The 26,323-nt window shown below is 39.3% G+C and overlaps 1 protein-coding gene and 1 long non-coding RNA gene across 3 annotated transcripts in view; one reads left to right on the forward strand and one right to left on the reverse strand.

Moving 5' to 3' along the window:
- The first annotated feature begins 1,425 nt into the window (after window positions 1-1,425).
- Window positions 1,426-26,323, forward strand: part of FBLN5 (fibulin 5) — a 55,462-nt gene continuing 30,564 nt past the window's right edge. The window contains exons 1-4 of the mRNA XM_007439512.4: window positions 1,426-1,722; window positions 4,170-4,224; window positions 4,563-4,614; window positions 8,216-8,455. Coding sequence (XP_007439574.1) covers window positions 1,706-1,722; window positions 4,170-4,224; window positions 4,563-4,614; window positions 8,216-8,455 — 364 coding nt within the window. The 5' untranslated portion in view covers window positions 1,426-1,705. The remainder of the gene's footprint in view (window positions 1,723-4,169; window positions 4,225-4,562; window positions 4,615-8,215; window positions 8,456-26,323) is intronic.
- LOC112542082 (uncharacterized) overlaps window positions 13,270-26,323 on the reverse strand; it is a 68,617-nt gene continuing 55,563 nt past the window's right edge. For both annotated transcript variants that reach the window (XR_015796932.1, XR_015796933.1), the window contains 2 exons: window positions 22,842-22,928; window positions 13,270-19,957 (listed from right to left, as the gene is read on the reverse strand). This is a non-coding gene — a long non-coding RNA (uncharacterized LOC112542082). The remainder of the gene's footprint in view (window positions 19,958-22,841; window positions 22,929-26,323) is intronic.

Genomic DNA, 26,323 nt, shown 5'->3' on the forward strand with positions numbered 1-26,323 from the left:
ATGTACACTATGTTGGGATCTTTTTTGGGGGGTGGGAGGGGGGAGTCACTGGATTAGAAGAAGGTAAATCATGTAATGTAGGGCTACCATATCCGGTTTGCAAAAATCCAGGGAACCACTTTTTTTTTTTTTTTTTATCTGAGCTCAGTCGTTACCGACTCTGTAGTGACTGCTTGGATGAGTCCTTGCAGTTTTCAAGGCAAGTGTTTCGGAAGTGGTTTGCCAGAGCCTCCTTCCTAGAGCAGAGCCCAGCTGGTGTGCGCAGGAGGCGGGGTTTCCATTGCTTTGCGCCCTTTTCGGGCGCGCGTTTTTTTGCGCTTACCGGCAACTGCTCCCGACTCCTTTTTGCAAGGCGCCGCCAGCATTTTTCCTCCCATCGGAGTGAGAGTCCCCATTTATCTACTCACGTGAGTTTTCAACCTGTTGGGTTGACAGGAACTGGGGAGGAAACAGGAGCTCACCCTGCTAACGCGAAGGCTGGACTCGAACCGCTGAAGCCTCAACCATTTCTGGCTAGCAACTTTCAGCATCATTAAGCCGCTGCGCCACCGCGTCCCCTGACCCTAACCACTAGGTGGCAGCAAAGAGACACAGAAAACCCCTGGCCACCATATACTGGATATATTTTAGCAATACAGATACAGTAGTCCTAATGTGATATTAATCCTTCAAGGAAATGCTAATGTCCCTCCATCGTGGCAAAGTGACGCTTTCATCTCAATATGTTCTTTGGCAAAGGGGTCACATGAGAGAAGGAATCCAAAATGGAAATGCCAACATTTAGGATATAAAAATTCCTCAAACATTTTAATTTGTTGGATATTTTGAATAAAATACAGTAGTTATATCTAATCCTCGAAGAGGCAATTGACAAAGTTGACCTTCTTATGTGTCAGTTGGATGAAGCTATTTTCCATATATGCTATTGGCAAGAAATGGACACTAAATAAGAGGATGAGCCTCAAGTGAGGTCATTCTCAAGCAGTCTTCCACAACCTGATGCCCTCCAAATATGCTGAGGCTACAGTTCCAGAATTCCCAGGTAGTCAGGCTCTAGAGGAACATCTAGAGGAACATCTCAGTATTTGCAGATCTCTCCAAAAGATCTTGATAGAAGGCTTTTTGCTCATGCCCATTGTGCCAGTCCTGCAGTACACTTCTCAGGAAGTGTTTCCTTTCCTTTCCTTTCCTTTGCTTTGCTTTTATTTTATTTATTTTATTTTTCATCTGGCAGGCTTCTTAGGAGTGTTGTGAGGAGTCTAGCCAGTTGGTGAGCTCTCTAATCTAAACCAGCTGTCCGTAGATTGAGGCCTCCCATTTGCATTGTTTTAACATACTTAGAAAATGAAGTATTCATTTTTAACATTCCTCCTCCAATTGGTTTAATGTTGAATTACAGAAGAAAACTAAGCAAAACCAGGTGCTTTTGCTGTATTCACTCCAGTGTCTGAGGAGGAGCAGACCACTCTGATTCCCTTCCCTCTCCTCCCCTCCCTCCTCCTTCCTTCCCCTTCTTCCCCTCATTCTTTCTGTCTCTCTTTCTCTCTCCCTGTTTCTCTATGATTTGGTCTTTCATTCTCTGGAAAATAAATGATGGTAGGTCTGAAGTTCTAGCAAAAGATTTAATGTACAAAAGTATTTTTAGATATTCAGCTGTACGGGCATTATTGTTTTACCTCCTTGGCTTTATTCATCAGTTTTGGACATGACAGCATTTAAAAGGTATGTTCTCTGCATTACATTATTTTGTTTCTTTTCTGATAGTTTGCTGAATGCAGTTCTGAGTCAGCTGCTTAAGTTATGCATCCTATTATACTTGTAAGAGACTGTGCAAGGGGGGAGGAATAAGTTTATTCTTTAATATTACGCATATCTAACTTCTGACAATATGCCTCTTTGTACTGAATTCAGCTGTTCACTGGAGCCATTTACAGAGTCTATGAAAAGTTTTCTGTGCAGAAGTGTATCAACATTTATTGTATCCAACAGCAAAATCACTTTATAGCAGTGGAATGTTTTTAAAAATATTTTTCGCTAATAATCTGTGGGCTAACCCAATTTCTCCTGAGGGAACTGTACAGACAGATCATATACTTTGTCTGTTATTTTTTCCCGTGAAGATAAATATCTTGAAAAGATAGTTCCAGATTGAACTCTTATAGAAGGACGTTTCTCTTACTTTGCAAACCAGGAAAAAATGTTTTATGGGGAAAAAAGAGGAAATCAAGACACTGAAATGATAAGAAAGATTTGATGGATTTTCTATTGCTATTTACTATTTCTATAGCTGTGCTTTGCGTTCTTTTGGGAGTCTCGTAAAGGAAAGATCACTGCCCCCAAGAATGTACAGTTTAGATTTTGAATAGGAGACATAACAGAGGAAAGGGTACAAAAAATAAGAAGAAAGATATCTGGCACCTTCAGTTACATGCTGTTAGACTTATAGTACTTTCCTGCAGGTGTGGCCCATCTGGCTTTTTCTTTTAATACCTCTGAAAATGACTCCCTGTCAAGTAGTTGACACAACTAATAGGAATGTGAAAGTAACATTTTTAATACAGAGCTTTTCCATCTCAGGAGGAAAGATTTAATGGCAGAATGGCTAAATGGGACTTCTATTTTAAAACCATGATCTGAATGGCATAGAAGAACAGCCCTGAGAGAAGGCAATTCATTGTCATCTAATTGTTTTTATGGAGTTTCTGGCTGCAGCTGGTTGGCCATGATAGGAAACAAGGTTCTGGGTTCAGTAGAACTTTTTCCTGCTCTAGAAGTGTAATTATTTATCTTCATATGTTCCAGTCGTGCATACACCCAAAGTTCTTGTGAGATGTGACTATAATCCACATACTGTATGTTTGCAGACATAGGTGTGATGTGAATATGCTTGTCAAGGTGCCCAGATTGGCTGCAATTTCCTGTTGAATTAGACACTGGCTGTTGTTTATGCCACTGTTTTGTTTTTCCTTCCCTTTGCTCTGTGAAGTGAATCTTCCTTTGGGATATGCAGTCTGCATTTGGATTTGCACTGTTTCTCTGAAAAGATTTTTAAGACAGAGAAAAAGCACAGCAGGATATGATGGGTGATGTAGAAAGTCTTCCCAGTCGGGCACCTCCATTATGTTGGGACTACAACTTCCAGCATCCCCAGCCATTTCCTCTGCTCAGATTCTGTTGTCCTCGGTCCTCATCCACAAATAGTTGCTGTCTTCCTGTAGAGTGGTGAACTATGGATTTTTCGTTGGTGAAAAAAAATGCAGTGAGTGGACCACTTGGAACAGAAAAAACAGCTGGAAGGGACAGGATGAAAACTCATCTGAACTGCAGCCATTTTTCTCCTGCGACCTTCCTCAGTGTGGTATCCACTAGAGGGGCTAAGGCTGCAACTCCTAGAATTCCTGACCAACAGGACACTTGAGAGTTATAGTCCTAATACCTCTAGAGGGCACTGCTACAGGAGGCTGTTCTGTTGGAGCTCATTGTTCCTCAGATACGGGAGCACACTGTGTATACTCTGCCCCTGGGCTGTCTGTTTCTGGAAATTCTTCTGGCTATTTGAGACCTGATTTCAGTCTGTTATTCTGCCATTATTGTTGTTGTTGTTGCCTTCGAGTCAGTGTTGACTCCTGCCATCTGCCTGGACTAGTCCCTGCAGTTTTCTTGGCAAGGTCCTTCAGAAGTGGTTTGCCATGGCCTCCTTCCTAAGGCTGAGAGAGAGGGGCTGGCCCAAGGTCACCCAGATCACTTTGTGGGTGGGACTAGAACTCCTGGTCTCCCAATTTCTAGCCTGGTGCCTTAACCACTACACCAAACTGGCTGTCAGCTACACAAACTGGCTCTATTCTGCCATGTTAGCTGTAAATTATTGCAGGCATTGGCATATATTGTCAGAATGCAGTACTGAGATGATTTGCATTTAGCTCATGGTTGGGGAATCTGTGTTCCTCCAAGTTTGTTCCACTACATATATCAGCAACGTTTATCATGCTGCTTGGGAACTCTGGTTCATCCACATGAGAAGATCATGGATTTCCACTCTTGCTTTAGCCATACTTTCCTCTCATGTAATTTTGAAAGCTGTGCTGTTGTGTTAAAAAACAACTGGTTTCTACTTACTTCAAATCCCCATTGTGAGTGTACATATAATAACTTTCTCATACCTCTTGCAGGTTAATGCCCATTTTCATGGCTGTTGGCTGCCTTATTAGTCATGGAAAGACACAGGTGAGATACAGACTGTGTGTGAAAAAAGGCAAAAGATTACATGTGGGCTGGGATGGGGGGAAGAGAGAAATAACACATTAGATTTCATTGTAAACTTCACCAAATATAAAGAACATGTATAGCTCTTACGAAAAGAAGAATCATGGACTGCACCAGAAGTAGATGCTCTAGTAAAATGATCTGTCATCTCACCTTGCTGGCTTTTGTTCAGCTAATGATCATCTTTCTCATGCCTTTTGCTGCCAAGGGAAAGAGAAAAGTATGATGCTCCCTCTTGATCTGTAATGTTGCATTCGTCCAAATGTTCACTGTCTGAGTCTTTTTTCTTTTCTGTTTAGCAACAGTGCTCAAATGGGTTTGAGATGGATCGTGCCTCAGGCCAATGCTTAGGTAAGGTTTTGATTATATCGGTTCCTCTCAGCTAATATTGTATCACATGTTATAAACAGTGTGTGCGGGAAACATTTGGGTTCTTTTACATCCTTTGATGGAAATGTATGGTTTATTAATTGGATATTCAAATGAGTATCACTATTCAACTAATTTAATTGGAACTGACCATAAAAGCAAAGAATCAATATCTTGATTGCTGAATGTGAAATACAACATCCAGTATGGCAACAAAAAGCCTAAGTTGAAATCCTGCTTTATAACCAAGGAATTAAAATAATATGAGCAAAAAGCAAATGAAAGTGCTGCTATTGAAAGTCTGCAGTGAAAATGTTCAACAGAGATATAGAACTAAGACATTATGGAGCCTATGGAAGAAAATCTAGGCAATACATTGATTCTGGTGCAAATCTAATAATCAACTAAATGGCAGTTTTCTTCCTTCATCACACCAGTCCTGCTTGTAAATAGTGCAATAATTCAAGTAATGCCAATGTGTTATCAGTGTTTCTAAATACTATCTAGCAGGCTTTGCTAACTTAATGTCCTCCAGATGTGTGGACTGCATCTCTCATCATTTCCAGCCAGGCACAACAAATAGTCGTGCTGTTTGCAAGTGATGGGGGTTGTCATCCATGACAGTGGGCAGGAATTAAGTGAGGAAAATTTGTCATAGGAGTTTTGAAGAGTCAATTCTCTAAAACAAGGATGCAAAGCCTGAAGCTCAAGAAGCACAACAGCTTTGGATGCAGCCCTGAAAAGGCCTCTAAACAATGTGACCAAACCATAATCATTTATGACAGAAAAGGAAAACAATGGAAAATAATTGTTTTAACTATACAGTGGTACCTCGGGTTACGAATTTAATCCGTTCCGTGACTCTGGTCGCAACCCAATTTGTTCGCAACCTGAAGCAAATTTTCCCATAAGGCTCAATGTAATTACGGTTAATCCGTTCCGGCGTCCACAGACCACGCGTCAAGGGCGTAAAAACGGCCGCGGACCACGCAGCAGGGCGGAAAAATGGCCACGGACCACGTGGCATGGGCAGAAAAATGGCCGCGGACCACGTGGCACGGGCGGAAAATGGCCGCGGACCACGTGGCACGGCGGAAAATGGCCGCGGATCCGGTTCGTACCCCAAGGCGGAGTTCGCAAACCGAGGTAAATTTTTGCAGCCGGAGCTGGTCGCAACCCGAAAAGTTCGTAAGCAGAGGTGTTCGTAACCCGAGGTACCACTGTATTTAATTAATTAAGACATTGGTGATATAATTTAAATGTCACGTCCAACTCAGGTTTTTTTTTCCCATCCATTTCTTTGTTCTATCTTTCACTGCTTTTTGGAGTATGACCATTCAGAAGCAACATTTGGCTTCTGGCTCACTTTGGCCCTGCCTGAACAATGCAGAAGACTCAGCAGTCTCCTCTCCTAATCATCCAACCCATTTCAGGGTGCTAGCAGGGTCTTTGTGCACCAGCCATGTTTACAGTCCTCCCAGATGGTACCAGGGAGTTCTGGGAGATTGCAGCTTCCTCTTTCACTTCCTGCTCCTTGTTGTTGTTATTCATATAGACATCTTTCTTTATGATCAAAGATAGATCCAACAGAAACACAAATTTATAAAGCATTATTCAACTCTAGCAGGAGCCAATCCCATCCAAGGATCGTGTTCAATAAACTATTTTCAGGCTTTTACAGCAGCTGCCCAGAGGTTGGCTACCCTAAATATTAGGTGATAAATCATATCCAAAAGGGGCAGAATCGCTGTTGTTCTGTTTGTCACTGATGCATATCTCCTGCAGTGGAAAAGAGGTCATGGTTCTCAAATGATGATGATGATGATGCATGTTAGAGCCCAGCCTTTGCAGTCCTTCGGTCAAAAAGGACACACAGATGCATGCGTATTCAAATAACAGCATAGCTTTGTTACTCTAAATGGGTATAACCTTCATTCTCCAAAATGGCTGTTGCTCTCCGATCTTATTCATCGGTTTGTTCATGCCTTTCTGAAGTCAGTTTAGTACACCCTGAAAGTGCCTAAAATGTTGCTGAGAGCTAAGAGGAGATCTCAAATGAATCCTCAAGAGTTCAAAATTCGGCATTTATGTTTACATAAGGAAGAATATCAAAGGCGCGTGGAGTTCTAGATCAAGAGCCAAGATTTACAGCTGCCAAATCAAACCTTCACTGTCTTCAAAAAAAAAAAGCCAACCTAAAATGTGTGTGCCAGTGCTGTGACTTCAACAGGAAAAGGCTGTCATTTTTCTAATTAGCAATGAAACTGTAGGTTAGAGCAAGAACAGAAAATCAGACCATTTCTATTTTTACTGAAAACATAACAGCAAGGTAAGGTGGACTTTTACTCAGCTGATACCAAAATAGGGTCTGTTTAGTTTATGCCTTAATGTGTCGTGTGATCACAGCCAACTGTAAGTATTTACTAAACCATCGTTTTGCAAACCTTGGCTTCATTCACAAATCACATGAGACAAAATGAAACAAACCACTTTATGAAAGGTGAATCAGTCTAGGGCTGAGCATAATTTTTAATCTTACCTTTTGCATAAGGTTGCAAAAGGTAAGATTAAAGCACATGTTGACCTGGTTCTTACATTGTGTTAAGATAAGTTGTCTATCCATAGTATACTGAATATATCATAACTGGGTTTGCACAATATGATAAGTTATAAACCTGGTTAAAACAAAAGCATCTGGGCTCATACAATATATTAAGCCAAAGACAGATGAATTTCATTATGACTTAGCATGATGGGTGCAGCCAGTTGTAGAGTGACAGCTTCCACTGGAGGAAATGGTTGGAGAAGGGTTTACCTGAGTTGCCCCTCCCCCTGTATCACCCTGGGTCCCGGCCCCCAACCCTCTGAGGATTAGAGGATTCCCCCCAACCCCCTGCAATTGCTTTTAAGGAACAGAGGGAGCTGCAAAAAAAGGGCCTTGTGAAAACTGTGGCTTCATTTTCATGTCTTTCCCTATGAAGCTCTCTGTAAGTTGAGTCCTGTTCCTTAACAGCTTGGATCAGTACCGCTGTATTTGAGTTTTCCCTGGAAAATTTCAAGAGCTTTAAACCATAATATTTAGGAAACAGTCTAGCAATATTTGGGAGTAAGACCCATTGGACATGCATAGCATTGTTCTGAATGTCAATTTAATTGATATATTACTAAACCTTAGGACCAGCAATTGACTGAATTTGGTTTTATTTATTTATTTGTTTATTTGTATATATATCACTTGTTTATTATTTGTGCCCATTCTATTTATTTGGTTTGATTTATTTGTTTGTAATTAGTATTTTTTGGTTCTTGCTGTTTTATGCGCATTACATTAAGGGGTGGTGGTGGTGGTGGATATTATTAAAAGCTGATCTATGTCTGTAAACATCTGTTCTTCTTAAATTATTTCAAAAAGACATTTACACTGAAATATTACATTTGAAAATGAAAAGCAGAATAAGTAATTTATGATGTGATTAAAAGTAAATATATTAATTAGCTGATTGTAACAACAGGGGATTAATCAGACAAAAACTATTAATCTGCAGACAGCCAAATTAACCTTTCCATTTCTGGATTATTTCAGATATTGATGAATGCCGCACTATTGCTGAGGCCTGTAGAGGAGATATGGTGTGTGTCAACCAAAATGGGGGCTATTTATGCATTCCACGGACAAATCCTGTCTATCGATCCCCGTATTTGAACCCTTATGCATACCCGCCACCTCCAGCCCCAGCTCCTGCTCCCAATTATCCTACCGCTGGAAGAGCTCCTCCCATTTGTCGGTTTGGGTATCGAATGAATGAAAACAACCAGTGTGTAGGTAAATGGCGAGACATTTTATTTGTGCCAGCTGTGTATAGATGTTTTAGTCTATCACATTTTGCTATCTGAATTGTATTTCTCATTATTTTTGCAAAGAGATTGAGAGAGAGAGTGTGAGTATATATGGGTCCAAATTTTAAAGGCATGTATGATTAAATAGCAAAACACTGGCAAAAGGATAGCACAGCATTTTCCTGCTGTATTGTGCCTTGTTTATTTTCCAGTGGGTCAATGGCCTCTGTACCACACTTGGATTCCTTATTCTGCCAAAGCAAGACATTTATCATGGTGAAGTTTTAGTTTTGTTGTTTTGTGTTTTGGACTATTACCTTATACATGAGGCATGCAGGTTCATGCTGATGCTTTTGGCTGCATGCTATTCGAACAGTCTAATGAGGGATAAATAGTGAATATATTTCATTCCAATGACACAGTGTGCCAACTGCCTTACTCATGAAACACATAATTCAGACTACAACCGTACTGTTTTCTTTCAAACATCTTTGTAACTTGTTGCTTTAACAGCTATTTATTTGGACAATTGCAGCTTCCTTGCATTTTTTAGTATACAGGTAGTCTTTGTTTAGCGACCACAATTGGGACCGGCAACTTGGTTGTTAAGTGAAGTGGTCACTAAGTGAAACCGTGACTGTGCTTATAATCTTACTTCAGCTTTCCTTTATAAAACTGTCTAAAAGTAATAAAGATTAGATATGTTGATATAATTTGATTGTGGGAGTAGGCAACTCCCAAGGAAAGGATGGATACGAGAGTGCACCTTATTCCTCAAAGGATGGATGGTCAGGAAAGGGTTTATTTTATTTTATTTTATTTTATTTTATTTTATTTTATTTTATTTTATTTTATTTTATTTTTAACACATGAAGGAATGAACATGTAGATACTATGGATTGGATTTAAATAACACACACCCAAACATCCATAGTAGAACCTGGAGCCTGCAAGTTGCTGTCTCTTTATTACCAAACCACCTTGTCTTTCAATCATATCCTGCTTCTCCTGCAGTAGAGCTTCTTCCATTAGAAGCACTGTGGGTTGCTTGAACTGAACAGCAATTGCATTTTGAAAGGTTACTACTGTCCTGATGCCTCATACTGGGAAGGAATTCCATGTTTGGTCCTACCGAATTCTCTTGGTTATTAAACAGATACAGTAGCAGCTGTTCAAGATTATTGTGATGGCCCTCTACTGGCATTATGATGAGTTATCTTAATATGCATGTTTATCTCATCAGTTAGTAACTGGAAGCCTTTCAGTTAAAATTAATTCATGGTAAAACTATGTTTTGGTAATGTTATTTTGGAACAAACCATTAGTTATAAAAGAGGATTGAGGAGGAGGAAGACGAAAGGAATATGCTGAGAGTGAAACCTTGGCTGGATAATTTTTTGGAGGCTGTAGTTCTGTCATGCCAGATGCTATCAATAATGCAGGGTGCAGATCTTGTTCTTTCTTTATAATTAGACTAAATATATTGGTTTCCTCTGAATGTTCATACTGACCACACAATATGCAGAGTTAATGCTTATTTGCTCTGTTTACACTGATTAGCATTTTTGACATGGTAATATCTGTGACAAACATTTGTGCAACTGTTAATTGCACCTGCGCTGGATAAACTTGCTGTAGTTAAGTCTGCCTATTATGGGTGAGCCTCTGTGAAAGTACTTTTTAAATGTGTGATTTTGATTCATTGGTCAACATTAATTCATTCTCAGAAACTTAAAGGTGTATCTAGGAAAGAGATGTGCTTACATCATACTAGGATGCAGTATATCCCTTTCCAGAGTTGGTATATAGCATCATACCTGTGAACTCCCCAGCTTTATTGTTTGAACATTGCTGTGGTCAAAATGTTAGCTAAATAGCATCTTTGGCTAATTCAGAAAGGTAATTCTTTTTTCTTAAACATATATAACCATCACTGTAAGCTAGCATTAAGCATCTCCTATACTGCTTCTATGCTAGGAATTCAGCATGGACATTACGCCTATCTAGAAATAAATTCATGGGTCATTATAACTACTTGCTCCTGGAGATGTTAGTTTGCAGCATTGTGGTTTCTCCATATATAGAGAGAAAAATAGAAGGGTGGTGCAAAATTAGTCCCAGAATAGACTCAATATCAGACTTCAGGAATCACTGAAATGAAAAGAAAACAGTACAACCCAGTAATCTAAGGAATGACAGAAAGATCAAAGGTGGACATCATTAAAACAATCTAGATAGCGTCAGCAAACTGACAAGCCATACTCCACAACAACAACAACAACAACAACAATAATAATATCCACACACATTTGGCTACTTACACACACAAAGAAAATCCCTTCTTATGTCCTGAAACAGACATCTTGACCAATACAAACTTTAGAGGTTCCCATTAGGTGAGAATGCATCCACAACTGACCTTTTGACCCCTCTCTTTTAGATTTATTTTTGCTCTTTTCATTTGTACCCTTTTCAAGCACAAAAAGGCAAAGGCAATGAGGGCAAGTGAGATATTTTATTTTATTTTACTTTTGTTCTTGGGAACAATGATTCGTTGGGATAGAGCTTGCTTTAGTGTATGCTCTTGAGAGGCAACCAAGTGACTTACAATGCCAACACTGTAGAAGAGAATGCTAAGGTTAAAATGCTAGCCTGCAGAGAGAGAACTGACAAAGTCAACCAACTGGGTTGCAGCCAAATGGGGGCATGGGGACAGTCCTCCCTGATAAAGAACAACTGGAGCTGCAATTTGAATAAAGGAAGTTGGAGATGAAATGAGAGTGAGAAAAGCTACAGGTGGGCGTAAGAATCCAACCTGCCAACAAAGCTGAGATGGCAATTATATAAGTGCAAACCACCAATTCACTGTCTACCCCAATGGCTAATCCCATAGCAAGACACAAATTTGCCCCATGAATATTATACGTGCTGTCTCTGGCCACATCTCAGTGGAACACTGATACAGAAATGGAGGTAGAGGAGATGAGAGGTCTATACATTGTTTCAGGGCAAGGTAAAGTCCAGACTGGGCCTTATTGTGCAAAATGTCCCACAAAAGTTCAGGAACCTGCAGAAAAAGCCCTATGAGACATTCCAGACTCACTAGGTGTGAGTTGTGGAAGGAGAGAGCTGGAACAGAGACTGAAGAAGACATCTGGAATATCATATAGGTAGAACAGTACCTATAGCATCTACTAGAGGCAATACATAAATTTATTTTCAGTCAAGTTCTAAGATAATTCCACATGCATTCAGAGGAAGAAGGGAAGAATCTCCACAAAGACAAAGGAAATCACCTTACAAAAAGAGAGAAGACATTATGCAGCAGTGGCACTGCCTCCAGACCTGGTGTTTCACATGTCAACCATCCTATGTCCTTTTCAGGATGATGCAAATAACTATAGAGTGCTAGTTGTTTCAGCACACTAGACAGAACATATGAAGAGTCTAGATCAGGGCTGGCTGGGGAATTCTGGGAGCTGAGGTCCATACATCTGAAAGCTGCCAAGGTGGAGAAACACTGCTTTCTATGGATCAGGTCAAGAGCCCATCTAATCCTGCATTCTTCATCACAAAGTGGCTAATGAGATGCATCTAGAAAGTTTCTTCCACTATTCGTCCCCAGCAGGTGGTATTTAAGATATGCTACCTGTCATTCAAGCTATACAATATAGCCATTGATTAACTGATCATTCGTCTAGTTCCTTTTAAAGCCAACTCACTTGGTGAATATCACCACATCTGATGGCAATGAATACTATGGTTTAACTGTGTGGTGGGTAATGAAAGGAGAAATAACAAGTACAGTATTTTCAAGCTCTAGCAATGATAGACAATGTCTTCAAAAGCAACCATATTCCTATATTGAAATATTGGTGCAGATATTTAATAATTAACATTGTTTATACAAATATTGAATTGGTGTGAATCCAAAATTTAGAAGAAGCTCTGCAATTTGTGTGGCATTTTTGTTTGCAGGAGTAACACCAGAGTTAAGTGAGAATCCCAGCTAAAGGTCAGTCTCCTTCAAGTCAAATTTGACACTTGCTGACTTCACGGACTCTTTCATGAAATTTTCTTGGCCATGTTACCAAAGTGGTTTACCACTGCCACTGGGGAAGATGATTTTTGACATCCCCATCTAATCTACAGCCCTGGGATTTCCTGGTAGTGCCTTATCCGAGTATTAACCAGGTCTCATCCTGCATAGCTTTTGAGTCCAGACAAATGCCACTTGTTGATACATGAATAATAGGTAAACAATATATACACACACACACACACACAAACACAAACACATACATTCTAGAGATGCAGCACAATCATATCTTCCAGATACATTCTTTGCGGTTTATAGATATATTTCCTAAGAGAAAGAATGTGATTATACCCATGATATACATTATTATGAAACTTCTTGAATCCTGGTGGGAATGGATTATATTTCTGAAGTAAAACACAGCATCACATCTAGACCAACATTTTTGTTTTGGCTGTTTCCACATTTAACCCTTTCAGTCTTGTACTCTTTCAAGTTCTAGATTGCTTAGCCATAATAATAATCTTTTTGGTTAAAGAGTTCAACTCAGTAACCTTCTTTATTGAAGCAAAGCTTCCTATTCTTTCACTACATTTTCTAAGCTGAAAAAGACAGTTGAGGTACATAGTAACAAGGGTAGAGAATAGAGAAGTTGAAACAGGAAGAAATAAGTCCATCCTGTACTCCTCACTTTGCCATTTGTGCATGTTTTCACCAGGAAAAAACTACAAGAGACTTCTGGTAATTTTGTAATACCTGTTTATTTACAAATATACAAAAATGGCATAGAGGAGAGACAGATACCAAAGAGACAGACCAATCTCCAAACAGCAACATTCCCTTGAAACCAGGCTCTTACTGCTCCTGAGATACAGGTTTATTTATCAATATTTAATGCTGTTAAACATTTTAATGTCCCTTTTTCAAGTAGGTAAGGTTTGATGGCTGGCAATCCCCAGACATGAGCAGTGATTGGACAACAGTAAGCTGAAAATGTGACAGTTTCATCCATTTCACTGACAAATTTCAGCTGTATTGTGGAAATCTGGATTGCATGCCAGCAATTAAAAAAAAGGTTACCCATCCCATGCAACCTAAAATATAACCTTCCTAAAATGCAGGCTGTTTGGTTTGTTCCCTTCCCTTTTATGCCAAAAAGTGCAGATAGCATTGCAGGTGAGGGCTTTGCTCCTGCAATAAGTCTGGTGTATTTACTGCTATGCATGTTACAACAGGTACCATGTCTTCTCATATACAGAAGGATGATGGAAAACAATCAGATTGAGCAAGTGCCTGGTAGTCCTTCCCTAATTATTGCCTGTGCTTCTTTGGAATAGCACTAACCTTCAAAACTTAGTGTGGCTAAGTAAAAAAGTGCACAGATAGGGGACTCCCCTCTCCTTACATTAGTTTTACGTCCACACTCCTCACATGTCTTCTCAGGTCCCCTGGGGTAGAGTGGAGATGTTTCTAATTTTATTTTGGGATGGTGAATCTCTGCCCAAAATTAGCAGTCCCCACTTTTTAATCCCTCTACATCAGCATGCTTAGCGCTTTATGGTTCTTAGTTTCTTTTCTTATTGTTTCTCACAATCAGCCGTTGGATTCAGCCATCCTGATTGCTATTTTTACAGATGTGGAATTGAAGCTGAGGCATAATGTTTTTTCCCACCCAATGAGTCCATTTTTATGAGTTGGAATTTGAACTACTATTTCAAGTTCCAAATGTAACACCCTGTCCTTTGGCTCTTCTCTTTCTCGGTTTGTTTTTCATTCCTGATTGTTCATCTGGGACTAGAGACACTAAATTTAAATGTGTGTTGGGGGAAAGGGAACAGTCCCTATTCTTATCATTTTTATAATGCTTTTCAGTGTTGAAAGCACTGAAAAGCACCTTCTAGTTCCAAACTACAGATTTATTAATTTTTTTAAACAATTTTTTGGCTTTTCTTTTGCATGCAGCTCTCCTTCAGAAAACAACCAAGCTCAGAGAACCCCAAGGACTCCACAATTCACTTTTATAAATGTGTAGTGAAGAGATCATTTCTCATGACATTAAATTCCATAATGAAAGACCAGTTTTCTTTCATTGGACAATGCGGCCCTCACAATACAGTGAGACTTCCTGTCATCTAAGCAGGTTCATCATAGAAGGAGCAGATGTGAACTGAAACATTTGGTTCTCAAGACCTGCAGAATGTAATTATGTATTATACCTTTATTCTATCCTTCTTTCTAGGAGATTAGAATAATGTTATTTTTACCTATTGTCTTTACAAAAACCCTGAGAGAAATATTAGACTAAAGCCTGAAGCCCTGAAGTTTCATTGCTGAGCAAGATTCAAATCTAGATCTGCTCAGTCTTTCCATTGCAGCACATGGATCTGATTCTCGTGTATATGGTTTAGAGTGATGCGAATGAGCCTCAGAATAGTTTATTTCCTTCTTTCTCTTCACCGGCACAGCTTTGCAACTTACCATGGTTAAGACTAACTGCAGTTTGCTGAAGCATAGATATGAAAAACAAGAGCAATGGATTTTTCTTCCTTCTGACTTCACCCAAGGGGAGAAAAGAACAGGGAGCTATTATGTCTGGTGCTTAGTTTAAGGTTATGTCTAAATGAAGCAAGTAGCAATTTTATTTGTTGCTTATTCTCTTTCTCAAATCTGAGCTGGCTTTTCTTTCATTGCAGTATTCATTTTTCTCTCTTTTAGCACTGGCAAAACATTTACATTTAATACAGGTTTTAATATTTCCAGTCTATTTTAATTTAATTTAGCATAGGAACCATTTCACATACTGAATAAAAGCATATAAGGAACAACTAAATTATCTTGCCCATTAGTAGCTTTTTGTTATGGGCTACAAGATGATTGAGAAAAAAGATCTGTTTAATGCACCAAAAGCTTTTGCACCTATATTTATGGCCTTGGATTAAGTTGGAGAAGTTCCACTGATTCTTATTTCTCCAGAATTTATTTTGTCAGTGACTGCAGCTTTTCCTGCAGCTTGCATATTAGTGTTTTTGTGTAATTATTAAGGACAGTATTGCAAGTGTTCGTTGTTCATGAATGTTTTTGAAAAAGGAGGCACCCAGCTCTAATGATCTCTAAGCCATATTGCTTGTTTCTTAATGGCAACATGTTAAAATGCTATCCTTCCTAGCTGCAAGCTACCAAAAATTCCATCCATCGCTGTTTGCCTCAGAAACAATCATCCCATTCCTGCCCCTGGAACTGTGTTGGTGAGGGGAGAAGGGAAAACAGATGAGAGGACTAATCTTCCCTCCCATATTGTACCAGCCCCAAACAACACCATCCCTAATCCCCTCCTATGTATTAAGTCCATTGGAGTCCATTGGGCGGCTAATAAATCAAAATAAATAAATACATTATAAAGAAAGGCTCATTGGCATGAATTAAATTTGTTGGACTGGAGCTGGGAAGGCTAAGAGGATTTCACCCCTAAATTTATTTCCACCCTCATTTCCATCCACTGGCCTACCAAAGCCTATTTAGACCTGAATTTTGCTGAACAATGTTTTAGTCAGTTCAAACAGAGAATCTGTAGGCTTTACTCCTCAGAAGTTCTAAAGAAAGCCATTGCCTTAACTGGTGAAAAACTTATTTGCTTTCATATGTATTTACTCGAGTGTACATCTTCTGTCAAACTCAGGAAATAAAGAACTTCCAATGGTGGCTTTTCCAAGCTCCTAGTTTGGGTATTCTTCATGTTATACTCCACTGTAGCAGCTTTCTGGAAGGTTCCACATGTCTGCTGTCATGTTGAAATAGTCCTCAGTCTTCTGGAAAATTGTACTGTCTGTAGCTTTGATATAACATCAAGAGATGGCAACACTCATATTGACACATAAAACTGATTGCTATTCTTGGCTCCTGATATATGTTTCTTGGTTCAGTTTTATTTGTTTCTCTTCATTTTGATTCCAGACCTAAATCTGGCTGCATTTCTATGCCACAATCAAGATGTTTGGCCAAAATATATAGAAATATGAATTCGTTTATCAACACTTGCAAATTTGCCAGACTGCATTTTCAGACTTAAAGGGTACAAGATTGGCCAAGGCTGCTATAAGAAAAGGCAAACGTTGCTTTAATATCTTGTCTCAAGAATAAATGTATCCTGCCTTTTAGAAATGTAAATGCTGCATTTCACCTTGTGGACTTTCCATATATCTGACTTTTGCCAATTTTTACAATTATATTCCTCCTGAAATGAGCCACTTTTTACAATATATATATTTTAGAATAATAATATACACATTTTGTAAATGATCCAAACATTTGAAGTGTGACAATGACAAGAAATATCTGAAAAATACATTTATCATATAAGAGCCAACACTAGCTGCAACTTCCTGTTGATTGTACAATCAGTGGCCAACAAAGGATGTGACTATGATATGGCATTTACATTTTACAGAAAGTAATATATGTGAGAAGACAAATCAAAGTTCTATGGGAATGCAATTAGAAGTGCTTAAAAGAAGGTATGTTATCATTCCAAGTACATTTAAAATCTACAATTTTTCTTTGGTTACTAATTCACATACTTCTTCTTTCCCTTTAAGTTTCCTCACAGTCTGAGTAAGATAAATATGCTATTTGTGAATTTATTACATCTGACAGTTGGTGGAGTGGTAAAGTATTTAGATTTTATGGTATGCATCTCACTTCACTTTTAATATATCTTAGAAAGAATCCTGATATCAAATGATTTTTGAATGTCCCTATTTTTCCATCATGAACTGCTCTTAATTTAGGAATTGTTTTCTAATAGTCATTCATAATCTGTCCTCCTGTCACTTAAAACCATTATTCCATGTACTCTACTCTAGAAGGAGAGAGAACAGATCTTGATGTTCCTTTATGTGGCAACCTTTCAAATATTTGAAGAGGGCTATCACAGCTCCTCTCACTTGTCTCTTCTCAAAAATAAGCATTTCCAGGTCCTTCAGGCTTTTTTTATAGCGTTTACTTTCCAGCTCTCTGATCATTGCCCTTCTCTGAACCTGTTCTGATTTCGCTGAATCCTTCTTGAAGCGTGATCCTCAAAACTGGTCATTGTACTTGAAAGGGGTCTGACCAAGGAAAAATTACTTTGGATGATTGGGAAATCATATTCTGTTAATGCAGCTTAAAACTGCATTGACTTCTTTGAGTTCATATTGCACTGCTGGCTCATAGTCAGATTGCAATCGACTCTAACTCCAAGACAGTTTTTTACCATTACTATTATCAAGCCAGATATTCCTATACTATATTTGTGCATTTGAATTTTATTTCCTAAGTGAACTTTGCACCTGTCTCTGTGAAGTTTTATTGTTACTATGGTTACTTTCAGCCCCATTCTCCAATGCATCAAGATCATTTTGAATTTTAATTCAGTCTTTTCCAATGCAATTTTGTGACATTGAGATTGAATAAGTATTCTGTCTACCTCTTCATCCAAATCATGCTACTCCAATTTGATGAGCATTCTTGATTTTCAAGACAGCTATGTGGCCACTTAATTGCCATGATATTCAGCCCACATTTAACTAACTTCTCTAATCAGCATGTCATGGAGTATTTTGTCAAATGCTTTGCTACAATCAAGATGTATTATGTTTATAGCATGCCTCCCATCTAATAAAGAAGTTTCTCAATCAAAAAATGAGATAAGATATAAAGATTTGTTACTGACAAGTCATTGCTGACTTCTAGTTCTTACTGCATTGTTTTCAAGATCTTATCTCTTTATGATCAGCTGTAGAATCATTCCAGATATCAATGTTTCACTGTCTGGTCTGTAGTTTGCTGGATCTTTCCTTTCCTCCTTTTTAAAGATGGAGACATTTGCTCTCTTGCTCACCTTCATAATTTAGCCATACATACATAAATGCTCAACATAAGAGCCAAACTGGACTTGGGTCCAGCCCACAGATGGAAGATTTCTTATTACAGAGCACCCTATCTACTTCCTCAGGTTCCACAAATTCAGAAGAACCTCAGGTTACATTGCAAGATATTCCTCCACTCATATCACATGGCTCTGCCCAAATGTTGTTTAACCCTGAATGCACATGAGCAATTTTATCCACAAAGAAATGGACAGAAGCACGACAGTGGTTTGCAAGCTTCTTGTCCCTTGTGTTGCTCCCCAGGATAATCTGTGTCACCCTGAACAGGGATGCTGGGCAGGAATCTCTGGACACAAAACATTCAGAAAAATACACACACCTCACCACTCTTATTGCCACTATGTAGGTAAAAAATAGGTACATACTTATCCTTGGCCCTACTCACTTTTAATCTTATGCCACCATTGATCTAGGCATCTTTTCATTTGCTTTATTCTTCATCACAACTCTAAAAACCAAGGAGTCACTTGGGATTGGCACCTGGGAAAAGGCCTCATAGGGTCAATCTCATCCAATGCTCTGGCCATCTCTTTATACCAGAGATTGACCAGACTCAAGACACACTAATTGCCCTCAGAAAACCTTCAGGATTGATCAGACACCTGGTGGATTGCTGTAATTGGTCCACCAAAGGGTCCTCACGTTCTGCAGCCTGACTGGAAATGATCTGATAACAGCAAAGAACAGTGTCCTCCATATTCATGTCTGTGAATATGCATTTTATGCATTTGAAGTAAAAACCTGATCCAGCATATTTGTTTCAAGAAAAAGATTATCTAGGACAAACCCATGGTCATCATGGAGGCTGCAAAACCCTAAGCCAACCAGGACAACTACCTCAAGGCATTCACCTGTAGCAAAAGCTTAGGAGACTCACCTAGGTGATGAGCCTTAGGAACTCCAGGAGAGCCACTACCAGGCAACAGGAGAATTGTACACCAACAGCAACCCTAGCTTCTCCCTACAGTCCCATCTCACATAAGGTATTCACATCTGATGACCTCTGTAGCAGTGCTACTAGTCACTACTAAGTCTCATGAATGATTGAAGTAACCTGTCCTCCCTACCACTGGCATTGTGCCTGCTACAGATCTCATGCCAGATGAGCGTTATGATTTTTCTCTGACTGGTCTAAGAGGCCCCATTTCAGCAGCACTTCCACTTTCTACAATGTACATGTCTTTATCTATAGTTCTGAGTTTAGGGTTTTCATTTTCATACTTCACAAGTTTCAGTTTAAAAGCCTTCCTAATTAACCTCACCGAACACATTTTTATCAAACTTTGTGAGGTGCAGTCACTCTTGTGCCAGCAGTCCATAATCCAGATAATTCTGTCCATGTCCCAGAAAACAAATCTCTCTTCTGGACATCATTTATATAGTCAGTCACTGGTTTGCAGTGTTCTTCTTTCTCTTCCTCAGATCCTCTTCCATGAACAGGAAGGATGGATGAGAATTCCAGCTGAGCCTCTGGTGTGATGATGCAATTCTGTCTGTTCTTTGGAGCATCATTTTCCCCAAGGAACTGTAAAGGAAGGATAGTTGTCAATGAATTTGATAAGTCTTGGAAGCTGTTATGTCACATTCTAGTTCTTGCTAGGATTGATAGTAGAGTTCACAAGCTGATGGGTTCAGTCAACATATCTGTTGTAATTCAATCCCCACCCACCCCATCATGTTTTATAATTAAGCGCTGTATTGATGCTTTGTTGTTCTGAAGTGTTTGTCAATGAAACAACCGTTCTAAGAATGTTTCTGCAAAAAAGTTATTTCTGACTCGCTCAAAAACTATTTGGTATTTTTCCCTTAGCTATATACAGCGGGGCAAAAAAGTATTTAGTCAGCCACCAATTGTGCAAGTTCTCCCACTTAAAAAGATGAGAGAGGCCTGTAATTTTCATCATAGGTATACCTCAACTATGAGAGACAAAATGGGGAAAAAAATCCAGAAAATCACATTGTCTGATTTTTAAAGAATTTATTTGCAAATCATGGTGGAAAATAAGTATTTGGTCAATATCAAAAGTTCATCTCAATACTTTGTTATATATCCTTTGTTGGCAATGACAGAGGTCAAATGTTTTCTGTAAGTCTTCACAAGGTTTTCACACACTGTTGCTGGTATTTTGGCCCATTCCTCCATGCAGATCTCCTCTAGAGCAGTGATGTTTTGGGGCTGTCGCTGGGCAACACAGACTTTCAACTCCCTCCAAAGGTTTTCCATGGGGTTGAGATCTGGAGACTGGCTAGGCCACTCCAGGACCTTGAAATGCTTCTTACGAAGCCACTCCTTCATTGCCCGGGCAGTGTGCTTGGGATCATTGTCATGCTGAAAGACCCAGCCACGTTTCATCTTCAATGCCCTTGCTGATGGAAGGAGGTGTTCACTCAAAATCTCACGATACATGGCCCCATTCATTCTTCCCTTTACACAGATCAGTCGTCCTGGTCCCTTTGCAGAAAAACAGCCCCAAACCATGATGTTTCCACCCCCATGCTTCACAGTAGGTATGGTGTTCTTTGGATGCAACTCAGCATTCTCTCTCCTCCAAACACGACGAGTTGAGTTTAGACCAAAACGTTCTACTTTGGTTTCATCTGACCATATGACATTCTCCCAATCCTCTTCTGGATCATCCAAATGCTCTCTAGCAAACTTCAGACGGGCCCAGACATGTACTGGCTTAAGCAGGGGGACACGTCTGGCACTGCAGGATTTGAGTACCTGGCAGCGTAGTGTGTTACTGATGGTAGCCTTTGTTACTGTGGTCCCAGCTCTCTGCAGGTCATTCACTAGGTCCCCCCATGTGGTTCTGGGATTTTTGCTCACCATTCTTGTGATCATTTTGACCCCACGGGGTGAGATCTTGCACGGAGCCCCAGATCGAGGGAGATTATCAGTGGTCTTATATGTCTTCCATTTTCTAATTATTGCTCCCACAGTTGATTTCTTCACACCAAGCTGCTTGCCTATTGCAGATTCAGTCTTCCCAGCCTGGAGCAGGTCTACAATTTTGTTTCTGGTGTCCTTCAACAGATCTTTGGTCTTGGCCATAGTGGAGTTTGGAGTGTGACTGTTTGAGGTTGTGGACAGGTGTCTTTTATACTGATAACAAGGTCAAACAGGTGCCATTACTACAGGTAACGAGTGGAGGACAGGGGAGCCTCTTAAAGAAGTAGTTACAGGTCTGTGAGAGCCAGACATCTTGCTTGTTTGTAGGTGACCAAATACTTATTTTCCACCATGATTTGCAAATAAATTCTTTAAAAATCAGACAATGTGATTTTCTGGATTTTTTTTTCCATTTTGTCTCTCATAGTTGAGGTATACCTATGATGAAAATTACAGGCCTCGCTCATCTCTTTAAGTGGGAGAACTTGCACAATTGGTGGCTGACTAAATACTTTTTTGCCCCACTGTATTTCATCAGTATGTGGATTAGTTATGGGCCAAACTCTACTTCCATTGTCTTTGTGGCTTCAAAGCATTCTGTATAATTACAACAGAATTACGCCCTTCACACATTACTTAAAATATGTTATGTGACATTTTTATTTGTAACGAGTGTTGTTAACATTTTGTGCCAAGCAGATAGTTTCTGTGTGAATGGACCCTGCAAGACTATGTTATACTACATGTTGCTCTGCAGCCACGTTCTATGAGATAACAAGTCCAAGTTTTCTTTGACTTTAACAATATAGCATATATGATATATTTGCAAAAAACAGTAAACTGCAGGTTCCAACTCTGAGAATGAGGATAAAGTGATAAAGCAGCTGATATGGGGCTTATAGAAAGAACACAATACAGTAAGGATTAAGCCCACTCTTCCCCTCAGGCTCCAGATATGAAGCCTTGTAATGGCTAAGGAGTTCTTGAGCCAATAATGTTACATGCAACTATCTGTAGTATCTAACTTGGCCCATAATGTGCAATGATTTATTATTGCTTCTGTCAGTGCCTTCTATTCATTATGTTACATGACAAAAGAATTCCTGCCTGAGATGCTTATAGTCTGAACTTTTGCATAAGAGGCAACATGGAAAGGGGCAGAGATTGACGACAGAGGGAACATATGTTCAGTTCATTGATACATACCATCACTAGGAGATTAGCTCTGTTGCAAATTCACCATTTAGTATATAGCTGGAAGTGTGACTACAGTCCTGAGGAGAATAACCATGATATTTCATTTCATTCCATTTCAGCTCTTTTCAGAGATCAGGAAGTTCTAGGAAGGGCACGCTTACAGGCAGGAACCATCAGCTGATCAGCTCTAGCTTCTTTTGGCCAGTAGCATAGACAGCTACCAACCAATCAGTGTCTGTCCACCTGCCATTAACTGACTGCCATGAACCTGCCCGCTACCCAGCCCCAGTTCATGCTTATACTTCCTCTATTTGTTCACCTGATTATATGCCTCCAACCTCTTCAAAGTTCTGATTCTCCAGTTCATAGACTTGGTTGCTTTTGGGGTACCATCATAATGATTCTCCTTAAACACACAAACAACATAAACATATGCATTTGTGGACCTAATGAAGCACTAGGCTATTTTTTTTTTTTTATTAAAACTCATGCAGAATTGCAACAATTATTTTGTGTCTTTTTGTGCCAAAGGCTAGCATAGCTGTGTTTCTTTATCCTGGTAATGGACTTCCTTAAAGTTTCAATACTATAAAGCAGTTAATCAAATGAACCACTAAGGATAGACTACACACAGCTAAGTACTACATGTGGTCAGATCCTGATTTTTTTTTTCATTTATTCATGGTGACTTTTAAAGTAGAACACCTTTTTAAAATAAATGGTAAATTGCAGCATAAATGAAGTATTCTTTGAACTGGTATTAAAGGCATTTCTAAGTAACTTTAGTACTGTACTTAAAATAAGTAAAGGGGATAGGGGCTTTGTAATGTGTACATTTGTAAAAACATTACACAGACTCCGTCCATTTAATGGTAATGAGGACACAGCTGTTATATTTTTCAAGCCAAAAACACTCAAGGATGTTTCTCCAGTGCTGGCATTTGTCCAACACATCTTCTTTGCTTAGAAAGAATCCCCAAAGCCACATTGCTTAGAGAGGAATTAGTGTAGCTTTATGAAGGTTGCACTTGAAGCACAGCTGGCTAAGGAACAGACCCAAAATTGAATAACATTTGAAAAGCAATTTGCTTTCCCCTGTATAAGCTGTCTGGTTTCAGCAAAGCCAAAGATCACACATAAAGAATGGACAAACTTTTTTATTCCCCCAGAACCTATCAGGATTTTTCCCAAGGAAACTGACAAAATGGTGGGTCAGAGACATCAGTGAGAAATTCATCTTTTCCACCAACCCTCTTAAAAGATTATCATCACCTTTGGGCTAGAAGAGAATGACTAAATATCATAAAGCTGATGAAATCTCATGCCTTATAATTAAAAATGGTTAGTCTAAAACAGTGCTACCAAACTCTTTCTAAAAATCATGTGTTGCTGTAATAATGTCAGCCAGTTGCCAAGGCCAAAGCGCCTGTCCTTCTAATAATTTGGTGACAAAGTGTATTAGTTGGCTACAGAATATAAATGAAGCATGCTGATTCAAGAGCTTTTACTTGTGTATGTTCCTGGGCTGGTTGTTATAAAGCAGTGTTTCTCAACCTTGGCAACTTTAAGATGAGTGGACCTCAACTCCCAGAATTCCCCAGCCAGCATGGCTGGCTGGGCAATTCTGGGTGTTGAAGTCCACTCATCTTAAAGTTGCCAGGGTTGAGAAACACTGTTATAAAGCATGCAGTTGCACAGGCAGTCAGTAGTGGGCAGTCTCAGAATAGCTTCATTTGTGCCCCACAAGTTGTTCCTAATGAGAAGCCAGGCCAAAAGCAACATTCTGGAATGTGTACCATTTGGTCACCTCACCTCAAAACGGATATCCTAAAACTAGAAACTGTGCAAAAAGAGACAAAGAAAACAATGCTTAATGTCATTTTAATATTCATCTTGGGGAAAAGCCAACAGGCATTTCCAAGCATTCAGTTTGGGAACAATCTTCTGTGGGAGATGAGGATGCTTCTGGAATGTTCACATGAGGGTGGGGAAGAAACCAACAATAAGCCCCAGACTAAAAGGACAAAGGGTGGAAAGAGAAATTACACCAGAGAGTAAGTATATCAAGAAAGGTAGACCAATGCAATGTTAGAAGATCAGAGGCAAGATAAAGAAGCTTCAGTCTGGTATAAATGAAAGCCAGAAGTTTGCTTTTATTTTTTTTAAAGAAATGCTTTTAGTGGGGGGTGGGCAATTGAACAGCTAAACGGAGGAAAAAATCAATAGAAGATTGAATACATAAAGAGCTGCACTTTTCACATATGGGGATGACTAAAAGAAATACGATACAACACTGGATTGATAAATCTGAATTTGATGTATAGGAATCCTTTGCTGATGTGAGCTGTTTGTCAATGTTTTAAATAGTCTTTGTTTTTCAGCCTCCCACATTCAAATACGGATAAGGTGCTGTCATCTGCCTTACATCTTCTGTACAGTAATGAAAACAAATGCAAAATATTCTTGGCAATCTCCTTATTCCCTTCTAGACCTCCTTTAATTCTCTTGTTATTCCAACTGCCACCCCAGTTCATTTCATGCTTCTGATATATTAGTATAGCGAATGCTTTGGTATTATTATTACTATCATCATCACTGTGTGGGCTACCTCAATTGCTGAGGCAATTCTAGGCAGTGTACACAGTAATAAACAATTTAAATTGAAGAAAAACATCTACTACAGCAATAAAAAATCAGAACCCCTTACAGCAAGGAATAAACAATGCCATATAGCAGTCACCAATCCCTCTGCCCCATGGCCTGCTGGGAGAGCCAAGCCTTTAAAAATGCGGCTCTTCTGCAACACATTGAAGCCCTACTTTATTTGCTCCACTATCAGCAACATCCTAAAGGATATTTGTGATTCAAGCTTCTGGTTATGAGCTATAAAGCCCTACATGGCATAGGGCCAAGTTAATTGAGGGACCACCTATTTCCTATGATATGAACCTGGCCGGTTCAATCTGGCATGCTCTAGTTTCCTTCAATTAAACAATGGCATCTACTGGGACCCAGGAAGTGTTCCTTCTCGTCACCACGAAGTCCTGCCTAATTTCCATGTGGCTTCCATCCTGATAGCACTCCAGGAAGCCTTAAAGACCTGGCTGTTCTCCCAGGCCTTGGGTTAGGGTGGTTGGGGCCCCTGCTGGATTGTGTGTGGGAGTGGTTAGCTGGATCTGGATCTGCCATTGGTTCTTGTGTGTGTGTGTGTGTGCGTAATCACTGTGTTATATTTTTATTATGACTGGTTTTATTGTATACCACCCAGAGTCAGTTCGGAGTTAGGCACTGCCTAAATTGAATACATTAAATTAATGTGCATGAAAAGCAAAGGTAGCTAGTTTGGCCTTAAGAAAAAGTCCAAAATCCATATTAAGTAACATCTTTACTGGACCATCTTTACATCATAATGCATAATGAGATCTTTCAAGTACTTAAAAATCTTTCAAGAGGGCATTTTACATACATAATATTTTTAAATCTTTAGTTGAACTTGAAAATTACTGTCTTTTTAAGGATTTTAGATTTTTTTTATATACAGTTATTTTTCATGAGTATTCTGTTGATTGTTTCCATTATCAATAGTATTTGCACAGGATTAATACATTTAGGTTTCTTTGTATAACGAATTCCTTTTGTATACATCTTAGGATCTGACCATTTAAACACAACATCTGCATAGAGACACAGCCTTAAAACTGCAGTGAATGTTACGCTATAAGGACAGAAATAGGTAAATCGTTTCAAGAGTAGTAGGAACAGTTTGCAAATGTTCTCAGCTGCATTTAATATATTCTTAGC

The sequence above is a fragment of the Python bivittatus genome, unplaced genomic scaffold (genome assembly GCF_059951505.1).
Source record: "Python bivittatus isolate LINGU-HERP-01145 unplaced genomic scaffold, Pbiv_v1 ctg000480_np1212, whole genome shotgun sequence".
Taxonomy (NCBI): Eukaryota; Metazoa; Chordata; class Lepidosauria; order Squamata; family Pythonidae; genus Python; species Python bivittatus.